Source organism: Uranotaenia lowii, chromosome 2, assembly GCF_029784155.1.
Source record: "Uranotaenia lowii strain MFRU-FL chromosome 2, ASM2978415v1, whole genome shotgun sequence".
Lineage (NCBI taxonomy): Eukaryota > Metazoa > Arthropoda > Insecta > Diptera > Culicidae > Uranotaenia > Uranotaenia lowii.
Window position 1 is genome coordinate 136191537 of NC_073692.1, and position 17568 is coordinate 136209104.

General features: G+C 40.0%; 1 protein-coding gene across 1 annotated transcript in view; it reads right to left on the bottom strand.

Moving 5' to 3' along the window:
* Positions 1–549: 549 nt before the first annotated feature.
* The window catches only part of LOC129744603 (dTTP/UTP pyrophosphatase-like), a 28649-nt gene continuing 11630 nt past the window's right edge, over positions 550–17568 (bottom strand). The window contains exons 2-4 of the mRNA XM_055737218.1: positions 8716–8972; positions 8491–8637; positions 550–778 (exon numbers count right to left, since the gene is read on the bottom strand). Coding sequence (XP_055593193.1) covers positions 628–778; positions 8491–8637; positions 8716–8972 — 555 coding nt within the window. The 3' untranslated portion in view covers positions 550–627. The remainder of the gene's footprint in view (positions 779–8490; positions 8638–8715; positions 8973–17568) is intronic.

Consider the following 17568-nt stretch of genomic DNA (forward strand, 5'->3'; position numbering starts at 1 on the left):
ACGTGTTTTCTATTACTTTATTGCAGTGGAAAATCCGATGTTTAAGCGACACGATAGACCTCAGTAATTTTGGGTATACATCGCTACCCAACTTTACTGGTTTAGCGAAGCAATAAATTCTTATTTATGGATTAGCTATCCACTTGAAAGCTTCAGATTACAGCTTATTATACTAACTTAGAATGGACTTTCGAGGTACTTCACTTTATATCAATGCATGGTATCCATTTTTATGTCCTTAACTGTCATTATCTAAGTTGGAGTTGATTTATCCGAATATTCTGAATTTTTAATCCTGTATTAAATTTTTTTGGAAAGTATAAAACTAACATCAGATTTGAAAACTTCTTTTAAAACACTTTTTGGATTCGAAGGCAACATATTTCTGAATTGTTTTTTTGGGATTTGAACACTTTTTAACACAAATTTTCTTTTCATGATTATTTTTTGCTAATTTAATTGGAATTAGGTAAGAAAAATTATCAACATACCAAATTTCACGCAAAGGAATGTCATCGACAAGCATAACTCATGTTTCAGGAACTGACGTATTTGAATGTATTTCGAGCAGGAAAACTAAGCTCACACCATCTCCACTGTCATTTTTCACCAGAAAGAGGCCCTGGCTCAATTTTCCTCCACCCGATAGTCGAACATTTTGCACAGCTCAGCCGATATCCGATATAGAGGCAGTCCGACCACGGTGAAGTAATCGCCTTCGATTTTCTCCACAAACGTTCCACCGATTCCTTGAATTCCGTAGCCACCGGCCTTGTCACTGGTGTTCCGGGTTGATGAAGATGAACGCCCATCATGGTTGCGTTGCGGTGCCGATCCGGTGACAAAAACCGAGAAAAGAGAGACGAGAGAAAAAAAACCACAAACATATTTTCATTCATGCTTCGGAAGGTTTTCGAGTCCAAGCCAGAGACTGGACAGGTTCAAAATCTAAGCACAAAATATGGTTTACATTTTCAAAAGTTAAAAATACAGAACTGGGTTAATTTCATATTTGGCGCAATTTTATTTTTCTATAGGCGCATTTGAAGCATTCCCAAACACCACCGATAGTTTTATTAGACTTCTCAAGCCCCTCATAAAACCAAATGTTTATCTAGTAGCCTGCAATAAAACTTAAAATGTTACTTGGGTTGACTCCTCTCTGGTTTGTTTCACTTTTTTCTGAATTCGAACTCATGAACAGAAAACAACATTTGGTGAGTTATTCTGATTGATACTGGAATTATCAAAGATATTATTTTTCTCTCTTACATATCTTTTATCTAACTCGCTGTAGAATTTTAAGTTGTATTCTCAACTCACCTTGTAATTCATTTTTAATTTGAAACTTTCCACATAACCCGCTTGGTTCAAATCAGTGAAATGTTGGGCTATTCTCTCGATGTGCCTTTTTCTCATTTTTAAGCTGTATTTTCAATTCTGAATTAAACATAATTAATCCTAGCATTCCTTCGATTTTCATCTCTGTTTACTCTTATCTCATACTGTCCTCGCAACTCGATTGACTTTTTTTTTATTTTACACTTTTTATTCTATTAATCTTCATACCTTCCACTCGACAAACATTTTTTTTAACTTAAATTTCAGGTTATCGTCTTGACTCCTTTCAATGTTCTCTTTTATCTCAAGGGGTCTCTCTTACCCGGTTGATTATTTGATGAAATACCAAAGCTGCCCCCTCGACATAGGGCCCTATTACATAAGACGAGTCACGAGTCATTTTACTCGAGTGAGCCATTTTGGTATTACAGTAGTCGAGTCGAGGCGAATTTCAGTCGAGTAGCTCGGCTGAGTCGAGTGCTTGGAGGTTCGTGACTCAGCTGTTTCACTCGACTACCGTAATACGACATTTTGCTCGACTCGACAGTGACTGGAGTCGAGTTGAATTACTCGACTCATCTTATGTATAAAGGCCCATAATTTCTTAATTTCAAACTGTTCTCTCAACTCACCTTTTCAATTTCAAGCTGGTCCCTCTACTCGCTTGAAATTTCAATCGATATGTTCAGGCTGTCCTCTCAACTCGCCTTTCAATTCCAAGCTGTCCTCTCAATTGGCTCAAAATTTCTATCGATATGTTCAGGCAGTCCTCTCAACCAAACTTTTCAATTTCAAGCTGTTCTCTCAGCTCGCTTGAAAACTCAATCGATATGTTAAGGTTGTCCTCTCAACTCGCCTTTCAATTTCAAGCTGTCCTCTCAACTGGCTTAAAATTTGTATCGATATGTTAAGGTTGATCTCTAAACTCGGTTTTGAATTTCAAGCTGTCCTCTCAACTCGTTTGAAATTTTTAACGGTATGTTCAGGCTGTTCTCTCCACTCGCCTTTTCTTTTTTAAGCTGTTTTCGAAACTCGCTTGAAATTTCAATCGACATGTTCAGGTTGTTCTCTCAACTCGCTTGAAATTTTTATCGATTTGTTCAAGCTGTTCTCTCAACTCGCCGTTTCTTTTTCAAGCTGTTTTCTAAACTCGCTTGAAATTTCAATCGACATGTTCAGGCTGTTCTCTCAATTCGCTTGAAATTTTTATCGATTTGTTCAGGCTGTTCTCTCAACTTGCCTTTTAATTTTGAGCTGTTCTTTCAATTTCAAGCTTTCCATTGAACTGATATGTTTAGGCTGAATTCGCAACTAGCTTGAAATTTTTATCGATATGTTCAGACTGTCCTCTCAACTCACCTTTTTTTTAAAGCTGTTCTCTCAACTCGCTTGAAATGTTTATCGATATGTTCAGGCTGTCCTCTCAACTCACCTTTTTTTTAAAGCTGTCCTTTCAACTCGCTTGATATTTTTATAGATATGATCAGGCTGTTCTCTTAATTCGCCTTATCAATTTCAAGCTATTCATTGAATTCGCTTGAAATTTTTATCGATTTGTTCAGACTGTTCTCTCAATTCGTTAATCAATTTCGAGCTGTCCTCTCAACTGGCTTAAAATTTCTATCGGTATGTTTAGGCTGTAATCGCAACTCGCTAGAAATTTGTATCGATATGTTCAGGCTGTTCTCTTAACTCGCCTTTTCAATTTTAAGACGTTCTCTCAACTCGCTTCGAATTTCAACCGATATGTTCAGTTTGTCCTCTCAACTCGTCTTTCAATTTCAAGCTGTCCTCTCACCTGGCTTGAAATTTCAATCGATATGTTCAGGTTGTCCTTTATACTTGTCTTGCAATTTCGAGCTGTCCGCTCAACTGGCTTAAAATTTCTATCGATATGTTCAGGCTGTCCTCCAAATTCGCTTCTTCATTCTCAAGCTGTCCTCTCAACTCGCTTGAAATTTTTATCGATATATTAAGGCTGTTCTTTCAACTCGCCTTTTCAGTTTAAGCTGTTCTCTCAATTCGCTTGAAATTTCAGTCGATATGTTCAGGTTGTCCTCTCAACTCGTCTTTCAATTTCAAGCTGTCCTCTCAACTGGCTTAAAATTTCTATCGATATGTTCAGGCTGTCCTCTCAACTCGCTAGAAATTTGAATCGATATGTTCAGGCGATATCTCAACTCGCCTGTTCAATTTTAAGCCGTTCTCTCAACTCGCTTAAATTCCAATCGATATTTTCAGTTTGTCCTCTCAACTTGTCTTTCAATTTAAAGCTGTCCTCTCTACTCGCTTGAAATTTCCATCGATATGTTCAGGCTGTCCTCTTAACTCGTCTTTCAATTTCAAGCTGCCCTCTCAACTGGCCTAAAAATTTTATCGATATGTTAAGGCTGTTTTCTCAACTCGCCTTTTCATCTTTGAGCTGTTCTCTCAACTGGCTTAAAATGTCTATCGATATGTTCAGGCTGTCTTCTAAACTCGCTTTTGAATTTCAAGCTGAATTCTTTATCGGTATGTTCCGGCTGTCCTCTCAACTCGCTTGAAATTGTGAACAAGGTCAAGCTGTCCTTACGACTCGCTCAACATTTCAGTTTTATTCTTTTTTTTAACGAAACTTGAAATAAAGCTGAATTAATTTATTACCATCCATTCCAGTTTCAGCATTATTTTATAACTCGCTTAATTGCTTTTTTTCATTATAAACCTCAAAACACGTGAAATTATTTTTAAAAAAATCAACCAAAAAGGTAAACAAATGTGATAAACGATTCACGATGAAATAATTTTCATCAAACTTGAAATCTATTGTTATAAAAATGTGGTTTATAAAAATGTGGTAGAATGAGTAAATTATGTGAAATGTAAATTACTAAAATTATAACTGGTTATAACAACTCATCGTTTGTCACAGCTGTCCTCTCAACACGCTGTTTTTTCATTGCGCTCCTCTCATCACGCAATCTCAAGGATGTTCTCTCAACTCGTCTTTTGCAACAGCTGTCTTCTTAGCACGCTATTTTTCTTTCAGTGCGGGCCTCACAACACGAAATCTTAAGGCTGTCCTCTCAACTCGCCTTTTTCACAGCTGTCCTCTCTACACACTGGTTTTCTTTCAGTGCGGTCCTCTCAACACGCAATCTTAAGGCGGTCTTTAAACTCGCCTTTTTGGGTCTCTCAAACTCCATCTTAAGTTCCGAAACATCGTTTCAAAAAATATTTGATATAACGAATAATCACAAGATATATGATTCTAGCAACACTGGTCTTTTTCGTTCCACGCAAGCTTTAACGGATATTCTTCCTGGTGATCTCTGCAGTACATTTCTTTGTTTTTAGATCGGGGCACATTAAACGCCTAAGTCCTGTCGGTCGCCAAATGTGCAGGCTGGCTAACCACCAGAGATCACCCACCGCGCCGGGCCTCACATTGCGGCCTACCTGGTAGGCTGTCGTGTCACTACTGAACTAGATACCTTACCCGGCTGTGGAAGAATATGCTGATACACCAATACATCCTTCCGTATCCCACATACTTAACGAAGCATGGCGGAGCATGATTATGCAAATCATCGGGTTTTGGGGACAACCTTTTTTTACCCCTGTGTTTTTGAGTGACGAACCCGTTCGTTGCCCGTACCACTACTGGAGTAATGTTCTTTCGAATAGGCCTGCTGTTTTTATCCCCCTTACGAGCGCTTAGGGGGCTTCCTGAGAACATTACACAGCCTGTTTTAGGTCCATCGAAGCAAGAGTTGTATGGAATCCTTTCTGCCATCTTTCGTTCAGAATTCTTCTCAGAACGAATATCTGATCAGGTGCGCTTCTTTTTTCCTTAACGCCATTTAATATTCGGGTAGAAGGGATATTTTTTCTTTGAAACGATTTTCCAATATCTTCACATACATTTTGTAGGCTATTGAACTCAGCGTTATTCTCCTGTAATCGTGTACATTTTTGGGTGGTTGATTTTCGGGATCGGGATTTGTACAGTTCCAGCCTTCCTCTGGGCCGTATTTCAGAAATTCTGAGTTAAATTTGTCAACCCATTATTTCGCGACTCTTGCACAATTTTTCCGATTTCTCCCAGTGTTGGAATCGGTCCTGCCTCTTCCCAATTAACTGATGCTTGAGTGGTACTTTGACTTATTGTGATGTCTAACACATCCTCTTTTAATTTTTCGACTCATTTTTGTATGTTTATAAACTTCCGATTTTTAGATTGCCTCATCCGTTTATGACTTCGAATAAATCTAAATGTTTTTGTCTTCAGCCCGCTTTCGGGTTCTATTGCATTGATTTTTTTTACCTTTTCGTTGAAATGTTGCTCGTATGCTAATTTCTTCGCTTGTTTGGCTGTATTTGCGTTTTCAACAGAATCGGGTTTTTCTTATCTTGTATCGATTCCTGATGCCGTCTCATAGTTGCGACTCGCTTGCTTCCTTCTAGGCGTCATATGCAATCCTGGGTCACTTAGAGTTCTGTCAGCTGCATGCAATATTGATGTTCTTATTCTTTTCCAACTGGCATCTATATCTTGGTCATCATTTATCTCTTGCGTTGAAAATAATTTGGAATTTCACCCTTTCTTCTTCTATTTTAAGAAATTCCAAGTTATACTTTTTCCTATTTGGTTGTGTTTGGATTTCTGCTAACTGAGTTCTTTTTTTCGTCCTTCTGATTCTTTTCCCTTTATCAATGTACAATCTACTAATTTGTGATCACTCTTTAGTGCATGATGATAGAAGGCTATTATTTTTGGAATCTTCGTTCCTTCTATGTTTGACATTAGGATGTGATCTAGTTGGGATTGTGACTTTCTATTGCTCCAGGTGCTCAGCATCGATTTGGAGCGGCTGAATGTTAAGTAATCTTTAGCTTTTAGCCCGTGGATCATTCGCTTCAGTCCTTGTCCGTTCGCATTGCTTCTACCGTGTAGTAATTGGTTTCCCATCAAAGGTTCCTGTCTAGTTTACCTACGTGGGCATTCATGTCCTCTACTATTATTAGTTGCTCTCTTTGGATGCTTGTGATGGAGACAGTAGGTGCCTGGTTATTATTCCAAGTTTTTTGTTTCCACCCGATTCGCTTGTTCGAATATATGTTGATACAAAAGTGACTTTCTTTACAAAAATGTTTGCCATGTGCCATGTTTGCAAGTTGTTGTCTGAGATTTTACGGAAGTGTCCATGTTCGAGAATGTCTTGTTTCTCCACGAATTCGGTCCTGGGTGCTGTCCTTATTCGCGTTGTACGAGATGTAGTGCTTGGATTTCAGGGAACATTGTCCTATCCAGATTTCTTGAAGTCCTATGAGTTCTAATTTTTTTTTTTTTTGAACAACCTATCCATTATTTCAAGTTTATTTGTGTCGCTGCGTCCTCTACAGTTCCATGATTAGAACCGGAACGAATCTCTTTCGGTTGAGTCATCTCCTGGCATCCGCGTTATTGCTCTGGCTGGGGTTTGTAAAGTTGGTTGGAACTGACCTAACGCAAGGGAGGTCTTATTCTATGAAACGCATCGACCTCGTGTGAGATTTGTGAATTGTTATTAGTTCTTAGCACTATACTTTCGAAGTGGTTTCTTGTGTTTCTCCCGATGTTTCTATATGCGATCCTAATAACACCGTTTCTTACTGCCTCTCTATTGAAGTATACGATGGATCCGTTTTCGAAATAGACATCAATTCTCCTCTTCATCGGCTGTGCTGATACTGTTATAGTTTCTTAACCGTGCTTTTTTTTTATTTGTCAAGGAAACGCTCCATTCTTCTATCCATATCATTGCCCAGGTAGTCCATTTCCAGTACTATATCTAGTAACGAAGCTTGAAACTGGTCTCTTTGCTCCTGTATGTAATTTATTTTAGATTTGTAAAATTGCTTCAATAATGGTGAAAAGAGACAGTGGCCGTCGGCTCTCGTTTTTCTTATTAGCACTGTGCCGTCATTGTAATTCATCCAGTCCATTTGGCGTCGTATTCGTTCACTTGAGATGTTGATTTACTACAAGAGTTTTTGATCGTTTAGAATTTTCTAAACGTAAATCCGTTATATATTAAAGCTCATATTGGAAGAGAAGAAAAATTGATGTTAGAACTGGATAATGAGAACTAGAGTTGTGTAGCTTTGTATTGTTATTCGCCGGCTTCTGCATTTAATGTATTGTTTCGGCACGAAATTCGACTGTCTTGCCTAGTAAGATAAGGAGACCATTTATTCAACGGTATTTTTTTTTTAAATAAAAAAAAAAATTGACGGTCGTGCGTGGCATGAGCTTTGTTGATATCGTGTCGTTTGTAATGTCAATAATATTTCATTGTTGGCGTATTGGCGAAATACCATCTGTTCGGCTCATTATGTATGGTTCAACTTTACAGGATGCTTACTCCAATAAAAAGGAATCGAAAGTAATTGTATGGAAGTGGCTTAGAACTTTCAAGTTTCATTTCCTTGTTCTGAAACATAGTTGACTCTTTCGAATGACATTATTCAGTGTCTTTAAACTCCCAAACCCACACACCTCCCTTTACTACGGCCATGTAGGCATGTAGTATGTATGAATCGATACTAAATTTTAGAAATTTCAGGAGTTTTGAAATTTTTTTCAGAAATCCTATAACTCAAAATCTAAAATTTCTGGAAAGCTGAAATTCCCGTTTTCTTGGTCAGGTGATGAAATTCCAAACTTTCTCCCGGGTTTTCCGGTACTCTAGCAACCCTTATAGCCCTGAACGTCTATAATGGCTTCATGGCTAGTCACTTTATACCGATAGTCGGTGTAAGTGAAGTGACAGAGGTTCATTCCCAAAGTTCATCCGAAATGACATTTCTCACCTAAAGTGACTTCTGGAATCGACTGACTTCGGTGACTATCGTCACCTCTAGCGCGGCGCAGAAGGGCCTATGTTTTATGGTGACTTTTGGTTATTTGTTGTTAAATGTCTTAAAAGTTAATAATGAATAGAGCATAAAGTGGGTAAGATGAATTTGTTAACAATAATTTGTTAATACTAAGCACTTTAAGATTTTAAAACTATATATAAAAATGAACCATTCCACCGAATAACATCAATCCATCTAGTGAATTTTCCAAATCCAAAATCCTACCCCAACGATGCAAGAATTCAAGCACCAGTCAACAGCACTTACAGTGGTTCTCCGGTATCGACGTATGCCTGAATCTGTTCGGCCGTTGCCTTGCCGAAGTTCACCTTACAAGCTTCCGTAAACTTTACCTCCCGGTCGTGATATTTGATGACCACTCCGGTGTAGACGATATGCTGCCGGCCCATCAATCTGCAATGGCAAGAAAGCAAACCAGCAAAAAAAAAAGATTACAACAAGCTCAAACTAGACAGATGAGATGATACGCACTCACTGAGCATCTGGAATGCGACTTCTGGCGTTTTCGGTTTGCCGTACATTTTCCCATCCATGGTGACCATCGTATCGGCACCGATTACGATGTCCGGCCTCAGGGAGGGATCAATCGTCGATTCGCCGGACAGCCGCCGGTACACCTCCAGCACCTTGTGGTAAGCCGTCTCGGCCACGTAATCCGCGAACGAGTACCGCGTTTTGTCCAGGTTCTCCTCGAAGGTCGATGGACACAGTTGAACATTGGACAGACCCTGACAGGGAAAATATGGAATTTGAAATTGAAACACGGTTTTTTTTAAATAAAATATTTGTTAAATTGGAGGACTTCCAAATCAAAATCTCTAAAGGCAAAGCGGAATATCAAATCCTTATAAAAATTTAAGTATTAAACAGTGCTCAAAACATAAGTTTAAAAAAAATAAAGCTTTTGATTATGTTTTTTTTTTAATTTCAATAAACTTCAATTTTACTTTTATGAAGAGATTAATCACTGTAATTCACGTTTGTTACTTAATTTATCGACCTTATCGGTGAAAAGTAATGTCCTTTTTAGTAAGAACAGCTTAAAATCATGAAATTTTAAAGACAAATAGAAAGTTAGAAGAAATGAAAGATGGCGAAAATTAGCGTTAAGAATTTATCAGAAACATTATCATCACATACCAAATTTTTGTTCGGCACGGGCCAACTACTATGAAGTGGTATAGATACAGATAGAGTTGCATCTACCACTACACATTAGAAGTTGGCCCGTGCCGAACAAAAATTCGGTATGTGATGATAATGCTTTTGATACATTCTACCCGCTCATTATCACTATCTTTCATTCCATCTAACTTTCTATCCGTCTATTAAATTTCATAATTTTTAAGCTGTTTTTACTAAAAAGGACATCACTTCCCACGGATAAGACCGATAAACTTATTCAATTTTATTATTTATGGTTTATTTATTCTCGTTATCTTCTCTACACCTCTTCCATGGATAGGTTTTCTGAGGGTTAGCCAAACAGTCCTTGTCCTCGAGTGCGTCTCTGTTGCGTTTGATTTATGTTAACACTTCCAGACCGTATGAGACAATTGGAGTTAAGAGTCAGTGATAAGGCCTTTTTGTTCTTTTCTAATCCAACGGGTGATCTCCTAGAAAGCTTCAAATTTTACAGAAAGCTTTGTAGGATTTTATAACACGTGGTTGCTCCTCTGGTTAGGCTTGAGGTCATGTAGCTCTCCAGGTATTGGGTGATTGTGCTTACCGAACTTCCCGAATTTCGTTATTCGTTTCGACTCGACGTTGTTTGTGTTGAATGAGCCTCTCAACAGGATTTTTTTCCTTCTGTAATTTACTTTTAGTCCTTTAATATTGGTCATTTGCATAGTCTAGGATGGAAAGATTTTTTATATCATGAGCTTGAGGCAGTTACACCTGGCAGGAATTGAGTTAAACTCGACAATGCATGATGATAAATTTTAAAGGGGGCTATTCTTTTGTTTTTAGATGACGTCTCAGCTCTTTTCCCTTACTATTTCTACTGATTCTTGACTTACTAACAAGCGCTTCCGGGGCTCCGAGATCCTTCAGAATATCCTCTGTTTTTCTGGTGTCCAATCTATCAAATGCCTGGTTAAAATCCACTGTGTCAAGTATATTTAGGTTTGCAATTTCACAGTCATCTGTCATCTTGGAAATTTAGTCCGCAGCGCTTCTTTTCTCCAGAAAGGCCATTTGGTAATCAGATATCAAAAGGATATATTGCGTACTATTGAGTCCGTCTTGTCCTCCCCAGGCCATAAGATTCTGCACAACCTGTGAATCAATCATTTTGTTTTGCATGTATACCATACTTTCTTCAGTTCCTCGACTAGCTTCACTACCGTACGTCGTTTAAGAAGGTGGACAGAAGGTTTAAAAAGGTGGAACGCTGAACTTATCCTTGGCCGTGAAAAACAGGTAGCCGGAGATCTGTTTGAAGTCGGCCTTCACATATGTTTCGTCGTCCATGATGCAGCATTCAACTTACGTCAGCATGTTGAGGTACAACTTCTTGGCACGGGTTTTGGTGGACTTGTTCTGCTTCTCGTCGCTATTAGGGGCCTTTTGTACCTTGAACGTTCGAAGCTTAGCCTTAGTTTTGACCTTCTGGACAAAACTTCGGCTTAGGTGCAGCTTCTGAGCCACACCCCGAACGGAGGCGTGCGGGTTTCGGTTGAAGGCCCCAACTACGCGGTTGTGATTTTAAGTATTGTACGGAATCCTTTTCCTTCACTTCTGGGCTTCCGACCGGTGGTCAATCGTTGCTCGAATCGCTTAATCACTCGTGACACCGCCGTGGAATAGGCGATTCCCAACGTTTTAGCGATGGAACGATGCGGAAGATTCTTGTTCTTGTGATGAATGCGTAAGATTTCATCACGCACGAGCTGTTCTTTCGACTCCATTTCCGCGAGTTTTGATCACAGGACCCTTAAACTTGCAGGATGTAAACAATGCACTAGAAACTAAATGCACTCAAATTTTCATTAAATTCTACCCAACGGTTAAAAAGTTAGAGAAATTTCATAGTGTAGCAATTTCATCGTGGAACACCCTTATAAGGTAATTCCTCTTCGACGTCTGTGTTGGAGACACTAGATTCCTCATTATAATTTCAAATTCTTTGATTTTGTCTCGCTCATTCGCTCGAAAATATGTGTTGATATTAAAAAATAAATCACCTGTAATTAACAAAACCTGTTAGGGGCCGTTCACATACACATGGACAACTTAGGATGAGGGGGGAGGGGGGGGGGGGGTGTATGGAAATGTCCACGCTTGTCCATGGAGAGGAGGGTAGGGGTTTTGGTCATGTCCACGTGGACATACTTACTTCCAAGATATTTTTTAAAAGTGGATAAATATTAGGATGTTGAAATTAAAATCTTAAAATTGTAAAGTTCAAACAATTAGTAGCCACCTGAAAACAAGTGATAAATATGATAACTTAGAAATTTAAAATTTTTAAAATTATTTTATATCAGGAAATAATTATTGGTTTTTTTAACATCAGCCATTTCAATAACAAAAAGGCAAAAAGTATTGTTTTCTAACTTTCAAATAAGAATAATAAAAAAACAATTTCAAATCTGTCCACATGGACATCCGGGGAGGGGGTAGGGGTTTGCGAAATGTCCACCCTTGTCCACGGAGGGGGAAAAAAATCTCATCCGTAGCAATCAGTTAAGATGTGTTGAACTGTGATTTGTACACAACAGAATTGACAAATCGGTGCAGGACTTTTGTCAAACAAGTGTGAGTGAGTGAGCCTGGTGTGCCCTACGAAGTCTCGTAAGGACACGCTGGTCTGAGGGGCACTTCCGGTCTTTATACTTGTTTGGCGTGTATTTATTTTGTCTTAGGAAGGATTGATTCGAGTGCCATCGGTATTCCCATGATATCCAAGTACTATTTTTTATAGATCGTATAGCGTCTTGAGCTGGAACTCTTGAGTTTGTATCGAGTATTGGTTGGTTGCGTGCCATATTTGCACATTTGTCCGCTTCTTCGTTGCCAGGTATTCCGGGGTGTCCTGGTACCCACGTAAAAGTAATATTGCGACCGCGTGTTTGATTCTCAAGAGCCTGAATCCATGGATGTCGAGAATTACCTTTCAAAAGTGCATCCAAACAGCTGGCAGAATCGGTGAAGATCAGAAAACGGTCATTCCTGTTGGTTTCTTGGACAGCGACATTTAGTGCGAATGCTTCTGCTGAGAAAATACTACATTCGCCTGGTAGTGCACAGCTTATTTTCCTTGGCGGTATGTAGACTCCTGCTCCGGTTTCGTTCGCGTTCTTGGAACCATGTGTATAGCACTGTATGTGTCCCGAATATTTTGCAATGAATTCATGGAATTTGGGAAGCACGATTGTGCGATTACTGCCGGCTTTTAAAGTGTTTCTCAACGTGTAGTCAATTTTCGGAGGCGCATAAAACCATGAGCGATCTGTTAGCCTTGTGACTGGACAGATGTTAGGCACAGTTGCGTTGGTGACTAGTTGGAAGATGCGCCTGGATCTCTCGATAATTGATGAGCATCGATCAATATCTTTCTCAACAATTCGGATTCCTATTTGAGTTAATCTTTGGATCAACAACAGCCGAAACGGTAGACAGCCAGACTCTGCTAATAGAGATTCAACAGGGCTCGAACGGAAAGCGCCAGATGACAACCTAACTACTTCGTTATAAATGGGTGAAAGCATCTCGTCCATGAGATTCATGTTGCAGCTAACGATTCCAACTCCGTACATTAGTTTGGACGTTATCAATGCGTTGCCAACCTGAAGAAGGGTTTTGCGGTGACTTCTTTTGAGCTTGCTTCCGAGTATTTTTAAAAGTCTTACGCGGCTGGAGCAACTTTGCTTGACCGTTGAAAAGTGTTGACGGAACAGCATTTTTGAGTCTAGGAGCACCCCCAAGATTCGCATTTTTCTCACTTGTAGTATGGGCTCTCTATTTAGTTTTATTTCGCATACATGCATTAACTTGGACTTAGGAGCCGAAATCGTGAAACCTACAGTTTTTGTCCATTTGATGACAGCATTGACAGCTGCTCTCAGCTGTTGGCGAATCATCGCCCTGTTTTCTCCCTTAGCAATCAAAAGAACATCGTCAGCATAAAGAAGGACTTCAACGTTCCCAGGGATGACTTCAAAAAGTGGTTGCATGGCAACTAGAATCAACATAACGGATAGGGTCGATCCTTGGGGAACACCATTTTCCGCAATTCGTGGGCTCGACAGCGCTCCATTAGCAGATACTTGAAAGGTTCTGTTCTCAAGATAACTACACAGAATATTAAGCAAACGGCCTTTAACATTCCATTGTCTTAAGGTATTCAGAATGTGAACCCTGTTTGTCGTGTCAAACGCTTTAGAAATGTCGAGAGAGATTAGTTCTAAGTGTTCCGATTCGTTTATCTTGATGAGGGTCTCGAGTTGTGCAAGATGCGAGTCAACTCCATGACCCGCGCGAAAAGCATGTTGGCGGTGGTCCAGTCGGTGTGTGTCTTCTAGTACAGTGATAAGGCGTCGATTGATCATGCGCTCAAACATCTTCCCCATGCAGCTTAAAAGCGTTATGGGTCTGTAACCATCTGGTGAGCTGCGATTACCGTCGGGCTTCGGAATTGGGATGACGATGCCATGGCGCCAAGATGGTGGGAATTCTCCGGATGTCCAAATCCGGTTGTAGAGCTGCAGGAGTGCGAGTTTGGCTGATTCCGACATTTTTTGTAGCAGAGGATAACCGACGTTGTCCTGGCCAGTAGAACTACCTCCACGTCGTTCTAATGCCCATAATAGCTCACGCAGCGAGAAGTCTTTGTTGTAGTTTTCCTCCAGAAACGGCTGGTCAGTTGTCGTAAACGTTTGATTTTGAAGCCTTTTTGGACAGCTAGATTTCGAGAACCGTTTCTCGTACTCATCTGCTAGCGCGTTACAGATAGTAGAACCATCGCTGGTCGCTCCAGATGTCAGATGAAGGATGATGTTGGAAGTGTTCCGCTTGCCTTGCAGACGGTTGACACGGTTCCACACTTCAGAGGATGGGGTTTCCGGATTGATACTGTCTATGAGTTCCTCCCATGACCTTTGTTTCGCGTTGTGTATCATTTTACGACAGATTGATCTAGCCTCATGAAACTGGGCTAGTGCTTCAGGTTTTCGTCTAATCTTCTTAATGATCGGAGCGTTTTGCGTCGCTTTTTGACAGCCAATTCAATGTCTGGACTCCACCAGACAACTGTTTTTTTCCCCGGCCTTCCACTGGTTCAGGGCTAGAAGTTGGTCACTTTTTAGTAACATTGTCACTTTTTTCAGGCTGGTCACTCAAAAGTTACTTTTTTTGAAATTTGGTCCCTAAAGTCACTATTTCGCATATAATTTCCTTACAACTGAGCTTATTTTTTTAAACCTTTTCTACTCATTATTAAAAACATATATTGTTTCACGACAAGTGGTATGTATCTATTCATTATTTTATTATTAGGTTATTAGTTTATTATTTGTTTGATGGGATCCTTTTTTTTCCTTTCGAGTCCTGTGGGAATTCACACGACCTAAATTGAGAGAATGGCTCAGATTCAGTAAGGAAGATTATTGTTTTATTTTGCCTTGATATATCGCTTACACTTAAACATTATATGGATGACAATTGTAATTTAAACAAAAATAGTTTTTCGCCTAAATATATTTAGTTTTTTTGTTAATTTGTGACATTTTACCAAAGTTTTGGCATTCGTGTTAAGAAAAAATATTTCCTAAAGTGACACTATTACAACATGTTTAACCAAGATTTGAAGTGTTATGACTTTTAAAGCTTGAATTTGTTAAAAATAATTCTCAACTTAATTTAAAAAAAATCAATCAAAATCTGTACAGTGAACTAAATCACATGGCTGGAAACATTCAATGCTTTCAATGCTCTTTGTTTTATCAAATGGAAGGAAAACTTGTGAAAAGTGACTCACTTGAATCGAAAATATCAGATATTTCATTTCTAAGTTCCTTTATTTCTAGACATTTTCGAATCATTTGAAAGATTGGTAAATAAGTTATTTAAGTACCTTTTTAGAGATTTACTGATATATTTTCTACAATATTCCAATATGTGTTTCTTGGATGGATACAATATTTCTGAGGTGTTTCTTGGATCTGTTATTTTTTTTTTAATAAATTGTCGTGTTAAATCATTTATGAATATTTTTTGATGTAGAATTACGTCTTACGGCAACACTATAGGGGGGCAAATTGAAATTAGCGAACGGATCTCGCGTCACGAAAAACGCCTCTTTCAAAGACATCCTATCTAAAGGATTATGACGTCATCACCAACGCCTGCTTTGATGGGTTTTGTTTTTCCCTACCTACGAAAGGTATAAAACAAAGGGCTCTTTGGTCGACTCGGGTTCTTCCTCTGTTTGCCGTCGAACTGAGCAGACGTTTGCTGCGCTTCGATCTGAGTGTGGAGCCCACCAGTGGTAATCCGACTCAGATATCGATTTGCAGTAGTTCAGTGGCAACCGTGGACCAGTGAGCAGCGTTGATGGTAAGCAGCGATGACGGGCAGCAGTGTAGACAGCCAGCGGCGGAGGCGTCCAGAGGATCCTACAGGTCATCGCAAGTGGCGTTGTTTGTCAAATTCTGTCACATAGTCGAATAATGTTGCATAATCAAATTATGTAACATGGTCCGATTATGCTGCATAGTCGGCTTATGTCACATGGTTCGATTATGTTGCATGGTCGGATTATGTCACATGGTCCGATTATGTTGCATGATCCGATTATGTCACATGGTCGATTTATGTCACATGGTCCGATTATGTTGCATGACCGGATTATGTCACATGGTCCGATTATGTTGCATGATCGGATTATGTCACATGATTCGATTATGTTGCATGATCATCCTCCCATCGTTTCTTTAGAACTTTAGGATTCTGCGGTCGCTATTCTTAAGTTATCTAAGCTCATTAAAAATGTTCTTCTTTTGTCCAAAATTTAGCTTTTCTACAAGTGAGGCCAAGAGCCTTTTAAAAAACGTTTTTCAATTATCAGAATTGTCTTTAAAGCGTTTTGTTTTAGTTTTCAATGTCATTTTTTTAGTTAGTTTTCGTCTTGATCTGGTCACTAATTTTACCCTAATTTCACTTCAAAGTAACTATTTTGCCCTACTTTTTTACCGCATGGGCGCTTCTAGCCCTGCTGGTTCTAGGGATTGTTTTTTCTGCCGCTTCGATTAGTCTTTCTGTAAACTCGTCAGCTGTGAGTATTTCTTCAGGTATCAGGTTGTCGTCAGTCAATCTCCCAAAAACTTCCCAGTCGGCTTGGTTGTAAAGCCATTTCCGATGCCGCAATGGCTCGTTGCTGTTACCGAAGCTTTTTATAATTATTGGGAGGTGGTCGCTGTCAGAGGTGTCTTCAAGAATGTTCCAAGTGAACTTGGGCGATAAGGTTGCTGAGCAAAGGGAGACATCCATTGCTTGCGTTTTGCCTGTTGCTGAGTCGATGCGTGTGTGTGAACCGTCATTCATAACCACAAGCCCATGGTCTACAGATAGTTCTAGTAGTTGGTTTCCTCTGTTTACTGCCGGAGTGGATCTTCTTGTGATGTGGCTGCCCCATGCAGCGTGATGAGCATTCACATCTCCTAGAACCATCAGCGGTTTTGGCAGTGAGGTGAGTAATGTGTCTAGTTTATTAACAGCATCACTGCCGCTAGAAGGTAGGTAAACAGAGACGAGGGTCATTTCTATAGGTGAGTACATACGAATCGCAACAGCCTGAATGTCAGGCTCTGCGACGTAGTTCCACCTCCCCGTGGTGCAGAGTGGAAACGTGTCTGCTTTATGCAGATGTACGGCCGAGAGAACTACACCCCCCCCCCCCCCCTTATGAAGACCCTCGCTAACGAATTTGGATTACGACAATGGAATTTCTATCGGAAACCGACTCCATTGGTGAAGGTGTGAAGCTAACCGTGCCGATGTACCTGGAAGGCTGGCGGGTCGTTAAGTCACGCCAGTCTCTAACGGTTGCCTGTGGGGCACCGGGACACACCCCACAGTATCCCAGTCCTTGCTGCGCTAAGCAGGTCACTGGCGCAGTGGACCGTCTGTTACCTAGCTACTCGTGGGATTCAAAATGAGCAAAAATCCAAATAAAACAAAAAGGGACGGAACGGATAAAGGCGAAAGCCCGAATCCGTTCGGCGGGAGTAGCCTTAGGCGTTCACCGGTTAGGCAATCTGCCAAACCGGTGGACCCGACGGCAACGTCGGTGGAAACACCGTGCGATGAGCGAGCGGACCC